At 39.5% G+C, this 13,874-nt stretch overlaps 3 protein-coding genes across 3 annotated transcripts in view; 2 read left to right on the top strand and 1 right to left on the bottom strand.

Moving 5' to 3' along the window:
- ppp2r5b (protein phosphatase 2, regulatory subunit B', beta) overlaps positions 1-612 on the top strand; it is a 33,749-nt gene extending 33,137 nt beyond the window's left edge. The window contains exon 13 of the mRNA XM_062444377.1: positions 327-612. Coding sequence (XP_062300361.1) covers positions 327-555 — 229 coding nt within the window. The 3' untranslated portion in view covers positions 556-612. The remainder of the gene's footprint in view (positions 1-326) is intronic.
- A 6,872-nt stretch (positions 613-7,484) lies between these two features.
- On the top strand, positions 7,485-9,254 carry gphb5 (glycoprotein hormone subunit beta 5). Its single transcript, XM_062445103.1, has 2 exons — positions 7,485-7,688; positions 9,066-9,254. Exons 1-2 carry the CDS (start codon positions 7,485-7,487, stop codon positions 9,252-9,254), a joined length of 393 nt encoding a protein of 130 aa, XP_062301087.1.
- Positions 9,255-12,047: 2,793 nt separating this feature from the next.
- gpha2 (glycoprotein hormone subunit alpha 2) lies at positions 12,048-12,789 on the bottom strand. The gene is made up of 3 exons (XM_062445135.1): positions 12,669-12,789; positions 12,239-12,423; positions 12,048-12,152 (listed from the first exon to the last, which is right to left on the bottom strand). The coding sequence occupies exons 1-3, from the start codon at positions 12,787-12,789 to the stop codon at positions 12,048-12,050; spliced, it is 411 nt and encodes a 136-aa protein (XP_062301119.1).
- Positions 12,790-13,874: the final 1,085 nt, after the last annotated feature.

Here is a 13,874-nt window from a genome sequence, read left to right as displayed (position 1 = left end):
GATGATAATTTTAGGCTAAGCTAGGCTAACCACATCCTGATTCTGGCTCCAAATACACAGACAGACACATGCAAGTGTAAATAGAAGCATGACATTACTATCTTTTTACCTTTACTTTTCTTTTCTTGTTCTCTCCAACCATTCTCTTTTTCTCTTCTTGTTACTTCAACAATCATTTTACAATCTCTATCCGACCATGGGAGACAAATATAAAAGTGAAGCCTTCAGTTCATCAGATGCATCATTAGCTTCTTCATCGGGCTCCCTCTAACGGCTCATTTCTCTTTCTTTAAACCTCCCTTTTTCTCTTCTACCCGCTTCACCAGGGAGATGAAGCGAGAGAGGGAGCGCACCGAGCTGTGGCGAGGCCTGGAGGAACACCAGGATCGCTGGCTGCAGATGCTTACCGAGGCCGCCAGGAACCAGCGCAACCTCCAGGAGCGAGGCGAGAGAGGGGACCCGCCGACCCCTTCGTCTCCGCAGACGGCTCACACTGACCAGCCCGAGCCTAAGCCAAGCGGGGCCTCCTCTGGTGCTGGGGAGAGTGCCACCTAGACGTCGCCCCGCAAAGATGAGATAACACAGTGGTTAGGGGACAGGGAGAAGACATGAAAGTTGATGGTAAAAGTGTTGGGAGAGCTCAGATTAAAAAAAAAAGGTACAAAATGAATCCACAGGTTTTTGTGTCTTGTATCATCGAGGTGGTAGCTTTTTGTGAAAAAGCGCACAAACTCAGTGATCCAAGGTAAAAAAAATTGTACCTTTTTTTCTGAGTTGTGTGAAACTGGTTCATTTTTTGCTGTACACACATTATGTTGCAGATCAGAAGATGAATATTGTCCAAAAGTGCAGACTATCATTTTAATGAACAGCAGTTTATTAAGCTGCAGGACAGTACCCAAAAATTGGTGGCTGACCTGCTTTAAATCAGCCTCAAAATAAGGGATGAAATTTCTCTTTTGGTGCAACACTAACAAAGTTTAACATGTGTCTAACTTGTTTCAACATTTAACCAACCGAGTCAAAGGCTGTACTGTGGCCTTGTATTTATCTTTTGGTCAGAGATGCTTATTTCATGCGTGGATAGCACAATACATTAATAAACAAAAGAAACAATTTCACACAAATGTCCCAAAACTATTGCCGCACAGACCAGACAAACACACACAGACACATGTACATGCACACACACACAGATGCAGGTACATATTTACTGTAAATATGAGAAGACAGAGCTACAGAGAAACAGACAGAGAGTGTGTACAGGTAAAACAAATCTCACACACCAACAATCGATTGATGCACCGAAATATTTCATACATGCATGAACATGAATTTCTTTTTGACACAGTCACACACACACACCTGGTTCTGGCGCTAAACTCCTCTCCCATTCTGTCGGGTTCCACCAAAGGGCGAGCCTTAAGTCCCAGAAGGTTAAATAACCACTGATGAAGATGATGAAAATGATATAAAGTACAATAATGTTCCTTCTTCTTACTTGTTACTCTACTACTACTACTCTACTCTACTCTAAGTACTACTGATGATGATGATGATAATGTTTTTATATATATACATATGTCTCTGGATATTTCTGTAGTGTATTATGGAAGAAACACTAGTGTAGCAGATACCATAAAGGGGAAGGCCGGCTCGAATTTTGAATTCACATCACGTTAACTGTATGAGGCCATAATGTGAGTGCTGAAATTCAGCAGAATTCCCCTTTAACAGACCTTAATCAGGGGAGGAATGAACTGGATTGATGGCTGTTTTTCTTGTATATTGAAACTTTGGATGTTTGTGGTGCGGTGGGTGTATTTTAAAGGGTTATTGCATAAAAATCAAAAAACATTCCACTTTTAAAGGTCATTACTATATTGTTTTTTTAAAGGTGTCCTGTGGAGTTTGGCTGTAAACAAAATTTCTGTTTACATTTAGTGTTAGACAACAAAACGCACCGTGTGTATCTTTGTGGCTTGACAAATGACAAAATGATGCATTTTCTTCCTCTTAAAACATTTGCAGTTTTTTGAATATTTTAAATCGTGCATTGTTTACATCCGTGTTTGCTCTCTAGCTGTCTACTTCACCACTGCCTTTGTTGGCGCATTTTAAAATTTCTTTACACGTTAACGCCACATAATTGATAAGTGGAGTAGCGTGAAACTGCCACCAGAAATATGCATTGTGTCCTTGTGCTCTTGCACGATGTAAACAAAACAGGGACCCCACTTATAAAAACATTGCTCCATAGAGCTGCTCCACAGGGAACCTTTAATATTGATGTTGTGACACAAATCATAATAATATTTCAGTGAAAAGTTTAACAACTTTATTAATTAGCCAAACCAAAAATGTATCCATACAGACCAGGAAGCCCCACCCAACACAGATGTTACGGGAGGATGAATGAAGCGCACCACAAGTATCCCAAACCAAAAGAAAAACACTGTAATCCAGTTGACTTTCCGAACCTGGAGCGTCTGTTTATTTAGGCTCAGCAGACCTGACGCTGCTAGATGGCGCCCATGACGATGATAACTTTTTTTTTTCGGTGTGAACCAACAAAAATCTGTTTATTCTTGTCTGATCATGATGATAGAGTGATGGGATAAAGAGAGGGAAAAAAACTGAAAAAAAAAATTATTTTAGCAATATTTTCATTCTTTCAGGATCTGTGTTTTTAGGGGGTTAAACAGGAAGTGGGTGTCACACTCAAATGTTTACCCCCCCACTCTTGTTTTTACTCCTGTTGCGTCCTTGATATTCACATTGTCTTAAAGGTACTTTATGTGTAAATTTCTTTGATGAAAATGATTTTGCTTTGTAATTATGTTGTTTTTTTTCTTGGTTTTTGTATGATCTTGTTCATTTTGTGGAAAACTGATACTGATGCTATTTATTTTCTATTTGATCAGGAAATGTAACCTTATTTGAAGATGATGGTCAGGTTGTGTGAGTGTGTGTGTGTGTGTGTGTGTGTGTGTGTGTGTGTGTGTGTGTGTGTGTGTGTGTGTGCGTGTGTGTGTGCGTGTGTGTGTTGGTGTGTATCCAGTGAGTGAATCGGTGAGCAGGAGATGTGCGTAGACAGAGTGACAGAGAACGAGAGAAAACAGGTCTCTCTTTGCTTCTTTTTCTCTCTCTCTGCTTCTCTCCTTCCTGAGGGACAGGGTTTGAATCCGAATGTATCGTAAAACGAATTGATTGATTGTTTTTTTTTTTATGCTTGAGACGCAGAGCTACCTGTCGGCTGCTTCGTAACCAAACATTCAAAAACTCTTCAAACCAGCAGTTTTTCAAAATGCTCACTTCAAATCCTGCCTGAGTCAACGAGGTTTTGAAACCCATTCAATTTGAAGCTATCAGATTTGACATTTCAAGTTTTACTGCGAAACTTTTTTTTGTTGAGCACTTTAACTTGGTTTGAGTTTGACTTGTTCTAAAACTTTCAGGCTGCCATCACACCAATTCTGTCATCTGTTCTTAGTACAAATGAAGTTGTTGGTTTCAAACATAGACACTATTGTTTTGCATTTCACGTCATTTGCAGATTATGCATCCAAAGTCCAGTTTTCAACTTCCAACGTGTTGCTCAGCCAAAGTGAAAGTTAATTGTTGAATGGGGTTAGTAGCTTGGCAACATAATCTTCACTCAAGGGCCACTTACTAGCTTTTCTCGTAGCCACAACCACATGCAATGGTCTTCATCGGTGGATGGCATTTGCTCGGTTGTCAAAGAGATGGCTCAGTATTCAGCAGTTTGGCAGGTGTTCAAAACGTAGCACTGAAATGAAGCCGTCTCCATGACAACTGAGCAAATGTGGTTTATAGTTGGATTCAACAATGCTACATCTTTTTTTTCCTTTTAAGGCACCTTTCTTTTCTTTCGCATTTGCCGTTTCTGGACACAACAGGAATGTAAACATGCATGAAAGAACTACAAGCTTGCTTCATGGCAACCACATAGATTACAATGATTGATTAAGTGTAATAGTAGCCTCATACTGTACCAGTAAACACCTGCAAACACCATCTGGCTGGCAGACTAAAAGCAAACACGCTCATTTGTTTGGATTTTTGAAACGTTACTTTGACTCAGGCAAAAAAACAAAAAACACTCAAAAATACAACCGAAAAGAGACAAAACTTGACCTCGCTGTCATGAAACTCAGCTTTTTTATGATTTTCGTTTTGGCTAGCTTATTCAAAAACCCTCTTGATTGTTATTGTCAGTCGGTCAGCTGACTCGGGGAAATTAGAACCCCTGCTCCCACTGTTCTAGAATTCTTTAATGACAACGAACAATACTATTTCTCTTTCATGAATTCTGTTGTCCATTCTAGAACTGCTCCAGAACAGGCAGCGAGAAAGGAGAGAGTGTGTATGCGGAGAGCTCTGGTATCGCCTCACAGACAGCCATTATATTGCTGCTTTCGGTTCATCACATTTCCCATCTGTGGCCGTTTTCACGTGGCCAAATTTAAGCAAATGCTTTAAATCAGAGGGGAGGTGTGAACCGATTCAGCAAAAAGCAGTTAGTGAAGGTGAAAAACAGAGGAGGAGAAAGACAGAGGAAAGAAAAGACATAGAGTTAGAAACGATAGAATGGCAATAAGTCAGAGCAACAGTAACGAGAATGAGAATATAATGTTACCGAAACCTACAACCGCATTACGTAGCAATTTCACTGAATTTCTAGATTTGCACTGTCTGCCCAATGGTCTGTGTTTGTTGTGTTGAAGAAAAACCTTAGAGAAGATGATTAAGACGATGCAGAAGAAGAAGATGATGTATATTTTGGGGACCAACACAGTGGTGGGGGGTTTGAATGTAGAGAGGCTTACTACTGTACGTAACATTACAGGGGGGTGTAGAATGGAGAAAAAAAACTATGTGCTAAAAATGAAACTTCACTTTGAGAAAACACTCTGGGAGTCTGCGCTGTTTCTTGTGTCACATTCTTGTCTCCTGTGTAGGATATCTACATCCTTCATCTACAGGCATGATTTGCATGAATCAATATTTTCATATTGACAATATCAAATGACCGTTTGTAATGTGAATGATATTGCTCCAAGTGATGAACCCACAAAAGAACTGTCCCTTCACTCTGCTGTTGTATTCAGCCGTCCTTCATTGTCATTTTTTCAGCCTGTGAACTCCACTCAGCAGCTGCTTTTAATGGAAAAGCTCTGATAAATATGCTACCTCGCTGACACCAAATGGCAGCTTAGTGACTAGCTGGTGAACATAGTGGAGCATTTGGGAGTAAAGAGCCTGAAAAACAACTCGAAAAAGTGATGGGATGTTGCTCCATTTCTCATTATGTAAATAATTGCATGTTTGCAAACGTGTTTGGCATAACAACATTATAAGATGATACATCATTATGATTTCAGCTTGCTCTGCTGCCTCCAAGTCATGCAAATGATTAATTAATGAAGCTTTAATATTTTAACATTCATGTTTTAGAAGACTTTGCACAGTTTTTGGGTTTTTTTTAAAACAAGTTTTAGCTCCTTAAAGCTGCATTAACTGGTTTTTGGCCACTTGAGGGCAGCAGATACAAGCTGCACACATAAACTGACATATTATCACCTTTTAAACTGATAAAATGAACTAGTGAACTTGTTGAGAAACGGTTGCTACATTTTTTACATCCAACAGATAGGCCTACATAGCAACATTGATATTCAGTTGGAGTCCTGTTTCTGGCCACCTGATGAATGTAAACCCAATATTCACTCTTCTTTTAGTCCAGACTAGAGGCTACAGTTTTACATTTATTTGAGATAGCCATTAATTTCCATTCATGTTTGAACACAATTAATTAGCAAGCTCTTGAAAGTTGTCAGTAATATTGTTGTGTTGAGATTCAATTAGCAAAGTCTGCATTACAAGGATGAATGGAATCGGAAAAGGTAGCAAAATTATGTCCAAAGATATAACACATTTGTCACACATTCTCACACGTTCACTGTGATGTAAAGTCTGATTTAACACCATTAGTTTAATATAAACTTGCTTGTTAAAGTCACAGCAATGTAGATTTTACCCAATTCTTTGGGTTAAAAGTTGAAAATTACAGGTCTTTCTACATGTTACTGAAAATCATTTAGTCAGTGTAGGTGTCAAGTTCAGTGCTGATACTCTTCACATCACTGAGAAAAGTTGGATCAAGAACTGAACTCGCACACACTGGCGCACACACACAGAGAGATACAAGCTGAGGTTAACAAAACATAGACAAACATCAGTATTTTCCAGGGAGTCTCCATTATTTCTGGCTTGGGGTCTCTAATGGTATTTCATTGTAATTGCTATGATGTCAGAGTGTCCGTCCGCCCTAATGGCCTTCTAAAAACAACAACAAAGACAGATTGGTTCCATTCACTGGTTGTTGTCTGAGCAGAGACACACAGGACTCCAGCAGCTCAAATCTCTGCAAGACCCTCAACTGAGAAGGTGAGATGTGTTTTTGTTATTCATTAAGTAACATAGAGCAGGTATTTAGTATTATATTTTTTTCATTCACTATTAGGAAACTTTGAACTGCTTTAGGATCAAGAATTGCACATAATGATAATAGTAATCTATTTTACACCACAGTTAGTGTAGTTTCATAGCCTATATGAAGTCTTTGTACACATGAGTGAACATAGTGCAATGTTGGTGGCACACCATTCTTTTCATGTAGAAAGTATTTCTATTCCAGTGCTATATTTCTTAAAACAAGGGAAAGACTCTGCAGCCTAGATGAGTTGAGCTGATATAAGTTATTTCAGTGCGGTTTATGTGGTTTGCTTAAAAAATACTATCATTTAGGAAATGACTTTTGATTCTGATCCAGACAACAGGAGAAAAAAATTCCTTTCATGCAGCTGAAATTGAGTGTCAGTCCATTGTTGGATTTCTCGCTTAAATGGCATCAAGATGCTTTTTTATAGTTGTTTTGAAGTGTAATCTTCGGATCATTAATTACCCCTTAAAACAAATATATTTTTTACAATGTTACAGCACTATTGGCTGTAGTAACTATAATAAACACCAGATGGAGTCATGCTGGCTCTCACACTATACAGTATACTACTCTAGGAAGTCTAAAAAGAGCAGTAGTGGATCAGCTTCCCTTGTAGATGTAAAATATTGTCAATTAAACCTTTTATTATCTGTTTCATATAAGATGTCAAACTGAATATTTTAATATGTTGTGGTTATAAAAACACATCTAATTTTAAAATGATATGACAAATGACAGGGAGGGGAGGAGCACAATACATATAACTCCTGATAATATTAATTATTTTTTAAATCAATACAATATTTCCTCACCAATAATATTTACAGGACAATAAATTACATTTTTCCCTTTATGGTGAACTGTATGACACCCTGCAGAGGTCACTTAGCTGATAAATCCGGGATATAAAAACTTTAACCCTCTTTCTTTATTTCATCTCCTACCCATCATTCCCAGCATGCATCTACATCCCTTGTCCCTCTCCTTCCTACTCCTCCTGGTTGCCTGGGCAGCCGTGGTGTGTGTTGCTGTGACGACCACCACGCTCCACGGTTTCCGAGGCTGTGCAGTACGAGAGTTCTCCTTTGTGGCCCAGAAGCCTGGCTGCAAGGGACTGCGTATCACTACGGAGGCCTGCTGGGGGCGCTGTCACACCTGGGAGGTATTGCTCACACACATGTACACACACACACACACACACACACACACACACACACACACACACACACACACACACACACACACACACACACACACACACACACACACACACACACAGATTATCCTTGTCCATCCAAGTGAAAAAGTTCAGGAGGTTAAAGGCTTGGAAGTTTGCTCAATTGATAAAATGAAATTGACAATTTGTGGTTATGGGTTGTCGTGTGCTGAAACTATTTCTTGGCTACTGGGAACAGTGACGTCCTCAAGAGAAAAAAGCTAGCCAAGTTTGTTTTCCATTACTTTCAGTCTTTATGCTAAGCTAAGCTAAATGCCTGCTGGCAGTATCCACCTGCCATTATACCAAAGCCCACAGTTCCAAAAGCCTGTTGTCTGTAGCGCTCTCGCCTGAAGTTCAAGTGATCATTTTAACCCAAACCATGATCTTTCCCTAATCCTTACCAAGTAGTTTTTGTGCCTAACATATCCAGACCTTAACCACAGCATAGCCACACCATAAAACACAATTATTTTTTAAATAGCACATCAAAATACACAAAGATACTAAGGGCCAAAGATGACAGAGCGAGCCTAAGTGGAACACCTAACCATAAATAATGACAGTTCGTCATTATTGGTTATTAGATACTGATAATGTCTATCTGACAAAACAGACTTCTTATATATTACTGAGGTCTTCTTCTAAATTCGGCGTCATGTTTACTTCAGTACAACTCTGATTGTAAACTGCATTGCTAAGGCAGATGAGCATTATCTGGGAAACATCACGTTTATTAAATGGAGCTAAAACAACTCAAAGCTACATCAGGCTTTGGCTACACAGGCAATATTTGTTAATAGGCTCAATTCATTGCTGGTTTTGGTAGTTTCATGGGAAGAAAAATAGAGAATATCACCAGACTTTTCCTTTAAGGATTAGTATGTACGATTTAGTGGCATCTAGTGGTGAGGTTGCAAATTGCAACCAACTGAATACTATTTTCAGAACAATGGGCATTTTTCAGACTATTGGGGTTTCGGCATAATGCGCTGTCAGACTAATGGGCAGTCCTCCTGTTGGCAATAAAGTGAATAAATGCATATCTAAAACTATTCTCTTAAGAGGAACATGAAACTAAAACAGTAAGTTTCACTAATTAAGAAACTAACAAATCATAAATTGTAAGCACAACAATTACTGAGTTAAAAGAATGAAAGGTTTACTTTTCACTTTAATAATAAGTATATCTCACAGCAAGAACCACACCCAGCTCCACCTGTTCTGTTAAGGAGCTTTGTGCATAGAAACTTTGTTGGTAAAGCCTGTAAAAGATAAAGTGTTCCACCTGTGTATTTGTGTGTGTGTGTGTGAACCCTGCAGAAACCTGTCCCCGATCCTCCCTACATCCAGCGACAACACCGTGTGTGTACGTACAGTCGTACCCGTCACATGACTGCCCGCCTGCCGGGCTGCCAGCCCAACATCTCTTCTCTGTACCACTACCCCATGGCTCTGCACTGCCACTGTGCTGTCTGCTCTACACAGGACACCGAGTGTGAGACCTTCTGACGGGCAGGATGCCGCTCTCAGAGAACAATGTTGTCAACAACTGATATGAAAGACACATTAAAATGATGAAATCAAGATAATTATTGTGTGTGACTTTCTGAGAGGATTAACAGCACTTCTGGGAAGAAATCTTAGAAAGTGCTATAATAATAATACCTTTATTTATAAAGTACCTTTAAAAGTGTTCGTAAAAGTTCACAAAGTGGAAAAAGCAGGATACTCAAAGGGCAATATAACAACAGAAAGATGAGTGAAGATAAAGCAATATCAACTCAAAATTAAGGTAAAGTTAGGATAAAGAGAGAAGATAGAAGGATGATGAAACATAAAGAGCAAAAGAAATAAAAGACATAAAAAACATACAAATTATTAAAGCAATAAAAAGATTACATCACATAAAAGCATGTAGATAAAAATGGATTTTAAGAAGTGATTTAAAAGAAGTTGCTGACTCTGCAAGCCTTATATCCTTAGGCAGGTGGTTCCAAAGCCGAGGGTCCCTGATGGCAAACGCACAGTCATCTTTAGATTTAAGACTTAACTTTGGAATGGCCAGAGGGGCCCCAACTGAGGATCTAAGGCTCTGAACTGACTCAAATGGGCCCCACGTCTCTGTTATGAAGCTTCGTTGTATGTACCCCGACGTGCTTTAAACATGATCAGTAAAATCTTTAAATCAATGGAGAAAAGAAGCCAAGTCTAGAGAAAATAAGTGTGTGAATGACATTTCCCAGGTCAGAGTGTGAGAGCATTGGTTTAATTCTGGAGATGGTTTGTATAGTCTCTCTAATAACAGAAAATGTCCTGAAATACAGCTATAAATAATAATAATAAATCAGTATGATTAGAAATTTCATATCAGTGACCCAACAATACATGTTTCTGTGGACTAAAGACCATGTGTGTGTAGTTATGTATGTCTGTATGTAAGAAAGGAGAAAGAAATGAACAAAGTGATCTCTGTAATTCCTTATTCTTTACACCTTATGATGTTAATATGCAGGATTTCAGAACACTTGGTCTGAAAGGAGACACGTTCGCATTATATGTATAAAGAAAAAGCAAATATTGACTGTAAATATCAAGTGCAACTTACTAGCCTTTTGCTGGGCTTTTGCCTTTTTCAATTTCATCAGCTGAAGTTTGCCCAGTAATCGAAGGTAAATATACATAGTGAGTGTGTGTCTGTGTGCATGTCTTTCTATGAGAGAACCTTTCTTTTATTTTTGAGACAAGATTTCTGTGTTGTGAGTACATTTTGTCTGGTCCCCCCTATATAAAGGGCAATTTGAAAGAGAGGGTTAAGATTTGTTTTTAAAAATTAGGTTTAGGTTTGGTTCAGGGTAAGGATGGAAATTAGGCATTTAGTTATGTTAGTTAGTTTAAGGTTAGGGTAAGGGGCTAGGGGATCCATTTGTCATGGTTCAGCTAGGTTTTGGGGTTCGTTTTGTTATTTTTCCATGTTCGCCTATGTGTGTATGTCCTGGGCCTGGCTTCCTGGATCTGGCTTGCCTACCTGCACACCTGGCAGCAATCAGCTCATCGCCCACTGCTCAAATACTCTGGCTGTCCCTCCACTCCCTGCCAGATTGTTCAGTCAGGTAAGTGGTAGTTACCTGATCTCTGCCACTCTTACTTCAGCAAATCAAGTGTTGCTTTGTCCATTGTACTCATCCCTCTCTCTGTGTCCAGATCTCCAGAGTCTGCTTCAACAAACTCTCACCACAACAGAATACTGTCAATGAGTGCGCTCATAAGGATAAAAAGACAAACGTGTGTGTGAAGAAAGAACAAAAATCAAGTAATCACTTAAATCAATTTACATTTGCAGAATAGAATTTTATTGACATACAGTTTCATCACAAATTATACAGTGCAGTCTTTCTCTTTTTCATTTTAACAAACATTCTTTGGTTTCATCAATAGATATTATTTACAAAATGTCCTTAAGTTCAAATTCATAAATATAAATAAAATTTGTACATTCTTTAGTCTCTTGTCTGTGTTTAGTGGTTATTGTAGTTAGGTTTACAATTGTTTGACTCTTTTTGTTTAATGCAGGTGAATTAGGTGACGACCCGTTAACCAGCACCCCTGTCTTAACTGTCAGTGTAATGTTCTCGTTCATTTAAACATGAAAGAGAGGTGAAATCAATTTGATTGATTACAATACTACACTCTTTTTACACTTTTTAAAAGTCACTCAGTGGGAAGGGGAATGGAGCTAATTTAATTTCTAGCTGCGTAATAAGTCAAGTGTTTGCCAAACCTCAAAGCAAAAATATGGAAAATAAAAGGTTCAGTTTAACTGAAGTGAGTGTGACAAAAACACAAATGTGTACCAATCAAGCTTCTTAAAAAGCCTCTCTTGCAGAAACACACACATACACACACTCATACACACATTTACAAACAGTACATCTGAACACATATACAAAAGTCCATAATGGCCATTTCAATAATACAGAACCAAGTGACTGATGCAGAGTAGGTTTTACTGCTTGAATTTTTCCTTTCATTCTCAAATTTAGAAAGCTTAGAAAAGTAATGACTACTAACCCTAACCCTGGTTTTCACAGTAACATGATGGAAGGCCAATTCATTTTAAATCAATAAGTTAAAGTGTATTTTCTTCAACATTCAGAACAAGTCAACATACTATAGATAGAAAAGGGATAGTTACTGATGCTTCATTGAAAATAACTCTGAAGTTTTGTACCGCTGGACTGACTGAACTGTAATTTGGTTGTTATCCTGGTGTATGTTTGATATGCAGCATGCTGGCTTGATGTATCAGTAGCGGGACTTGCGGCACATGTCGCAGCGACACGCCTTCGCTGTCAGGATCTCTATTTCATCATGGTGACGACCTCGAGGGCAGTCCAGGCGAACTTTGACCTAAGAGACGATAAGCCAATGGTTAGAAATGATAGAATGATGATGAAGTACATCTCCAGTTATCATCCAGATCTCTTCCCCCTCACCTTGGTGTCCTTGCTGATGGTGCAGCATCGTGAGGCGGAGGTGATGTTGTGGGTGAAGTTGGAGGCCACCAGTACAGAGTATCTGGATGGGAAGGCGCTGGATTCGCAGTAGCCGACGCAGGCGTGGACCAAGTGGGTGCCTTTACAGGTGCCACGGCGGTCACTGCGGATGGTCACGTTGAAGGCTGGATGAGCAGGCATGAAGGTACAGATTTTAATATATCAGTACATCATTGTTAAATTGACTGTTATATCTTCATCCACAATATACAAACTTTACATTACAACTACAGGAACCGTTGACTCTACTGTTCTCAAGACTACATTTTCCATAAACCCCCAAAAAAGGAAGCTTATTTCATTATGAAAATATGCCCAAAATAAATATATGTTTTTGGAGACCCCGTGAATGTATGTGTGTAAAACTTACGATACAGGTGACATCCAGGGGTGAGGTTCTCATAGCTCCAACCAATTGGAGAGAAGAGCAGCATCAGTGACATCACTGGTAGGACCAGCAGGAAAAGATGTGAGGTCAGGCACAGCGACATCTGGATGGTAGCCTGGAGGATCTAAACAGAACAGTAAATTATGTCAGAGGTTAGGGTTAGGGTTAGCGGTTAGGGTTAGGGTTGGAGGTTAGGGTTAGGGTTAGGGTTAGGGGTTAGGGTTAGCCCGAACCCTTTTAAGAGGTTTTTATGCAAAAACAATTCCACTTTTACAAAAATCATGTAAAAAATGTTGATTACATTGTATCACGCAAATGGTTGTGAGATGATTATAAAGATTGGCAGTGGGAGGTGGGGGTGGGGGACGTGTTTATTTTTCTGACTTTTCTCAAATCCTTGTATTTTTCCCTGTGACTCATAGAAATTAGGAACCAGTGCGTCTTCAGACACATCTTAACGTGGTTTCCTGAACTGAAGAAACAGCAGAAGTTGTGATTGAGTGTCCGCACAACCTGAGGTGATCTTCTGCTTCTCAAATCAAAGCGTTGCCCTGAGCTCCATCTTTCATCTACCAAGGTGATTTCCCATCCCGCACATCTGCCTGTGTGTCACTCAGTTAAAGAACAGCTAATGTGAATAAAAACAATAGTCTCTTAATCTTTTCAGTCTGCCTCATTTAACAGCTACCTGCTGACACACGTACACGTTAGCTCACACCGACTCATACTGTACAGACGCACACGTAGGCACACATGACAGCATACACATAGTCAAATACTATACATGAATGAAAGTCCTGACTTAAAATGTATGTTTTGCACATATCCTGTGTGAATGTCTGTATACACACGTGCTCATGCCCCCCTCTCACACACACACGCTCCAACACGTGTGTAAACAATAAAGTCATGTTTTCCTGGGAATTTCATGTGCCTGACCCTTGCCCTCTAAAATGGCAGCTCTTTCCAGCTCCGTTTCCCTCCAACTTTGAGCGTTGGGAATCACCAGCTGTGGTGATGGTGGAGCGGCCCTGGGGACACCAATTAACACTGCCGGTACAACCAAATTAACGGGTCAAGACTGTGTGTGTGTGTGTGTGTGGCAATTAACCCTGTGTCAGCTGTTCGGGAAGGGGGAAATGCCCGGCTTTTTCCTCTTATGTGGGCTTTCCATGCCTGAAGGTTTGG

This window comes from Scomber scombrus, chromosome 23 (genome assembly GCF_963691925.1).
Source record: "Scomber scombrus chromosome 23, fScoSco1.1, whole genome shotgun sequence".
Lineage (NCBI taxonomy): Eukaryota > Metazoa > Chordata > Actinopteri > Scombriformes > Scombridae > Scomber > Scomber scombrus.
This window is presented reverse-complemented; position numbering and strand designations above follow the sequence as displayed.

Coding starts and splice junctions, on each gene's coding strand:
- gphb5 (XM_062445103.1), top strand. CDS start 7,485: ATGCATCTACATCCCTTGTCCCTCTCCTTCCTACTCCTCCTGGTTGCC. Junction 7,689..9,065: donor GGCGCTGTCACACCTGGGAG/GTATTGCTCACA, acceptor TGAACCCTGCAG/AAACCTGTCCCCGATCCTCC.
- gpha2 (XM_062445135.1), bottom strand. CDS start 12,789: ATGTCGCTGTGCCTGACCTCACATCTTTTCCTGCTGGTCCTACCAGTG. Junction 12,424..12,668: donor CCCTGGATGTCACCTGTATC/GTAAGTTTTACA, acceptor CTGCTCATCCAG/CCTTCAACGTGACCATCCGC. Junction 12,153..12,238: donor CCATCAGCAAGGACACCAAG/GTGAGGGGGAAG, acceptor ATCGTCTCTTAG/GTCAAAGTTCGCCTGGACTG.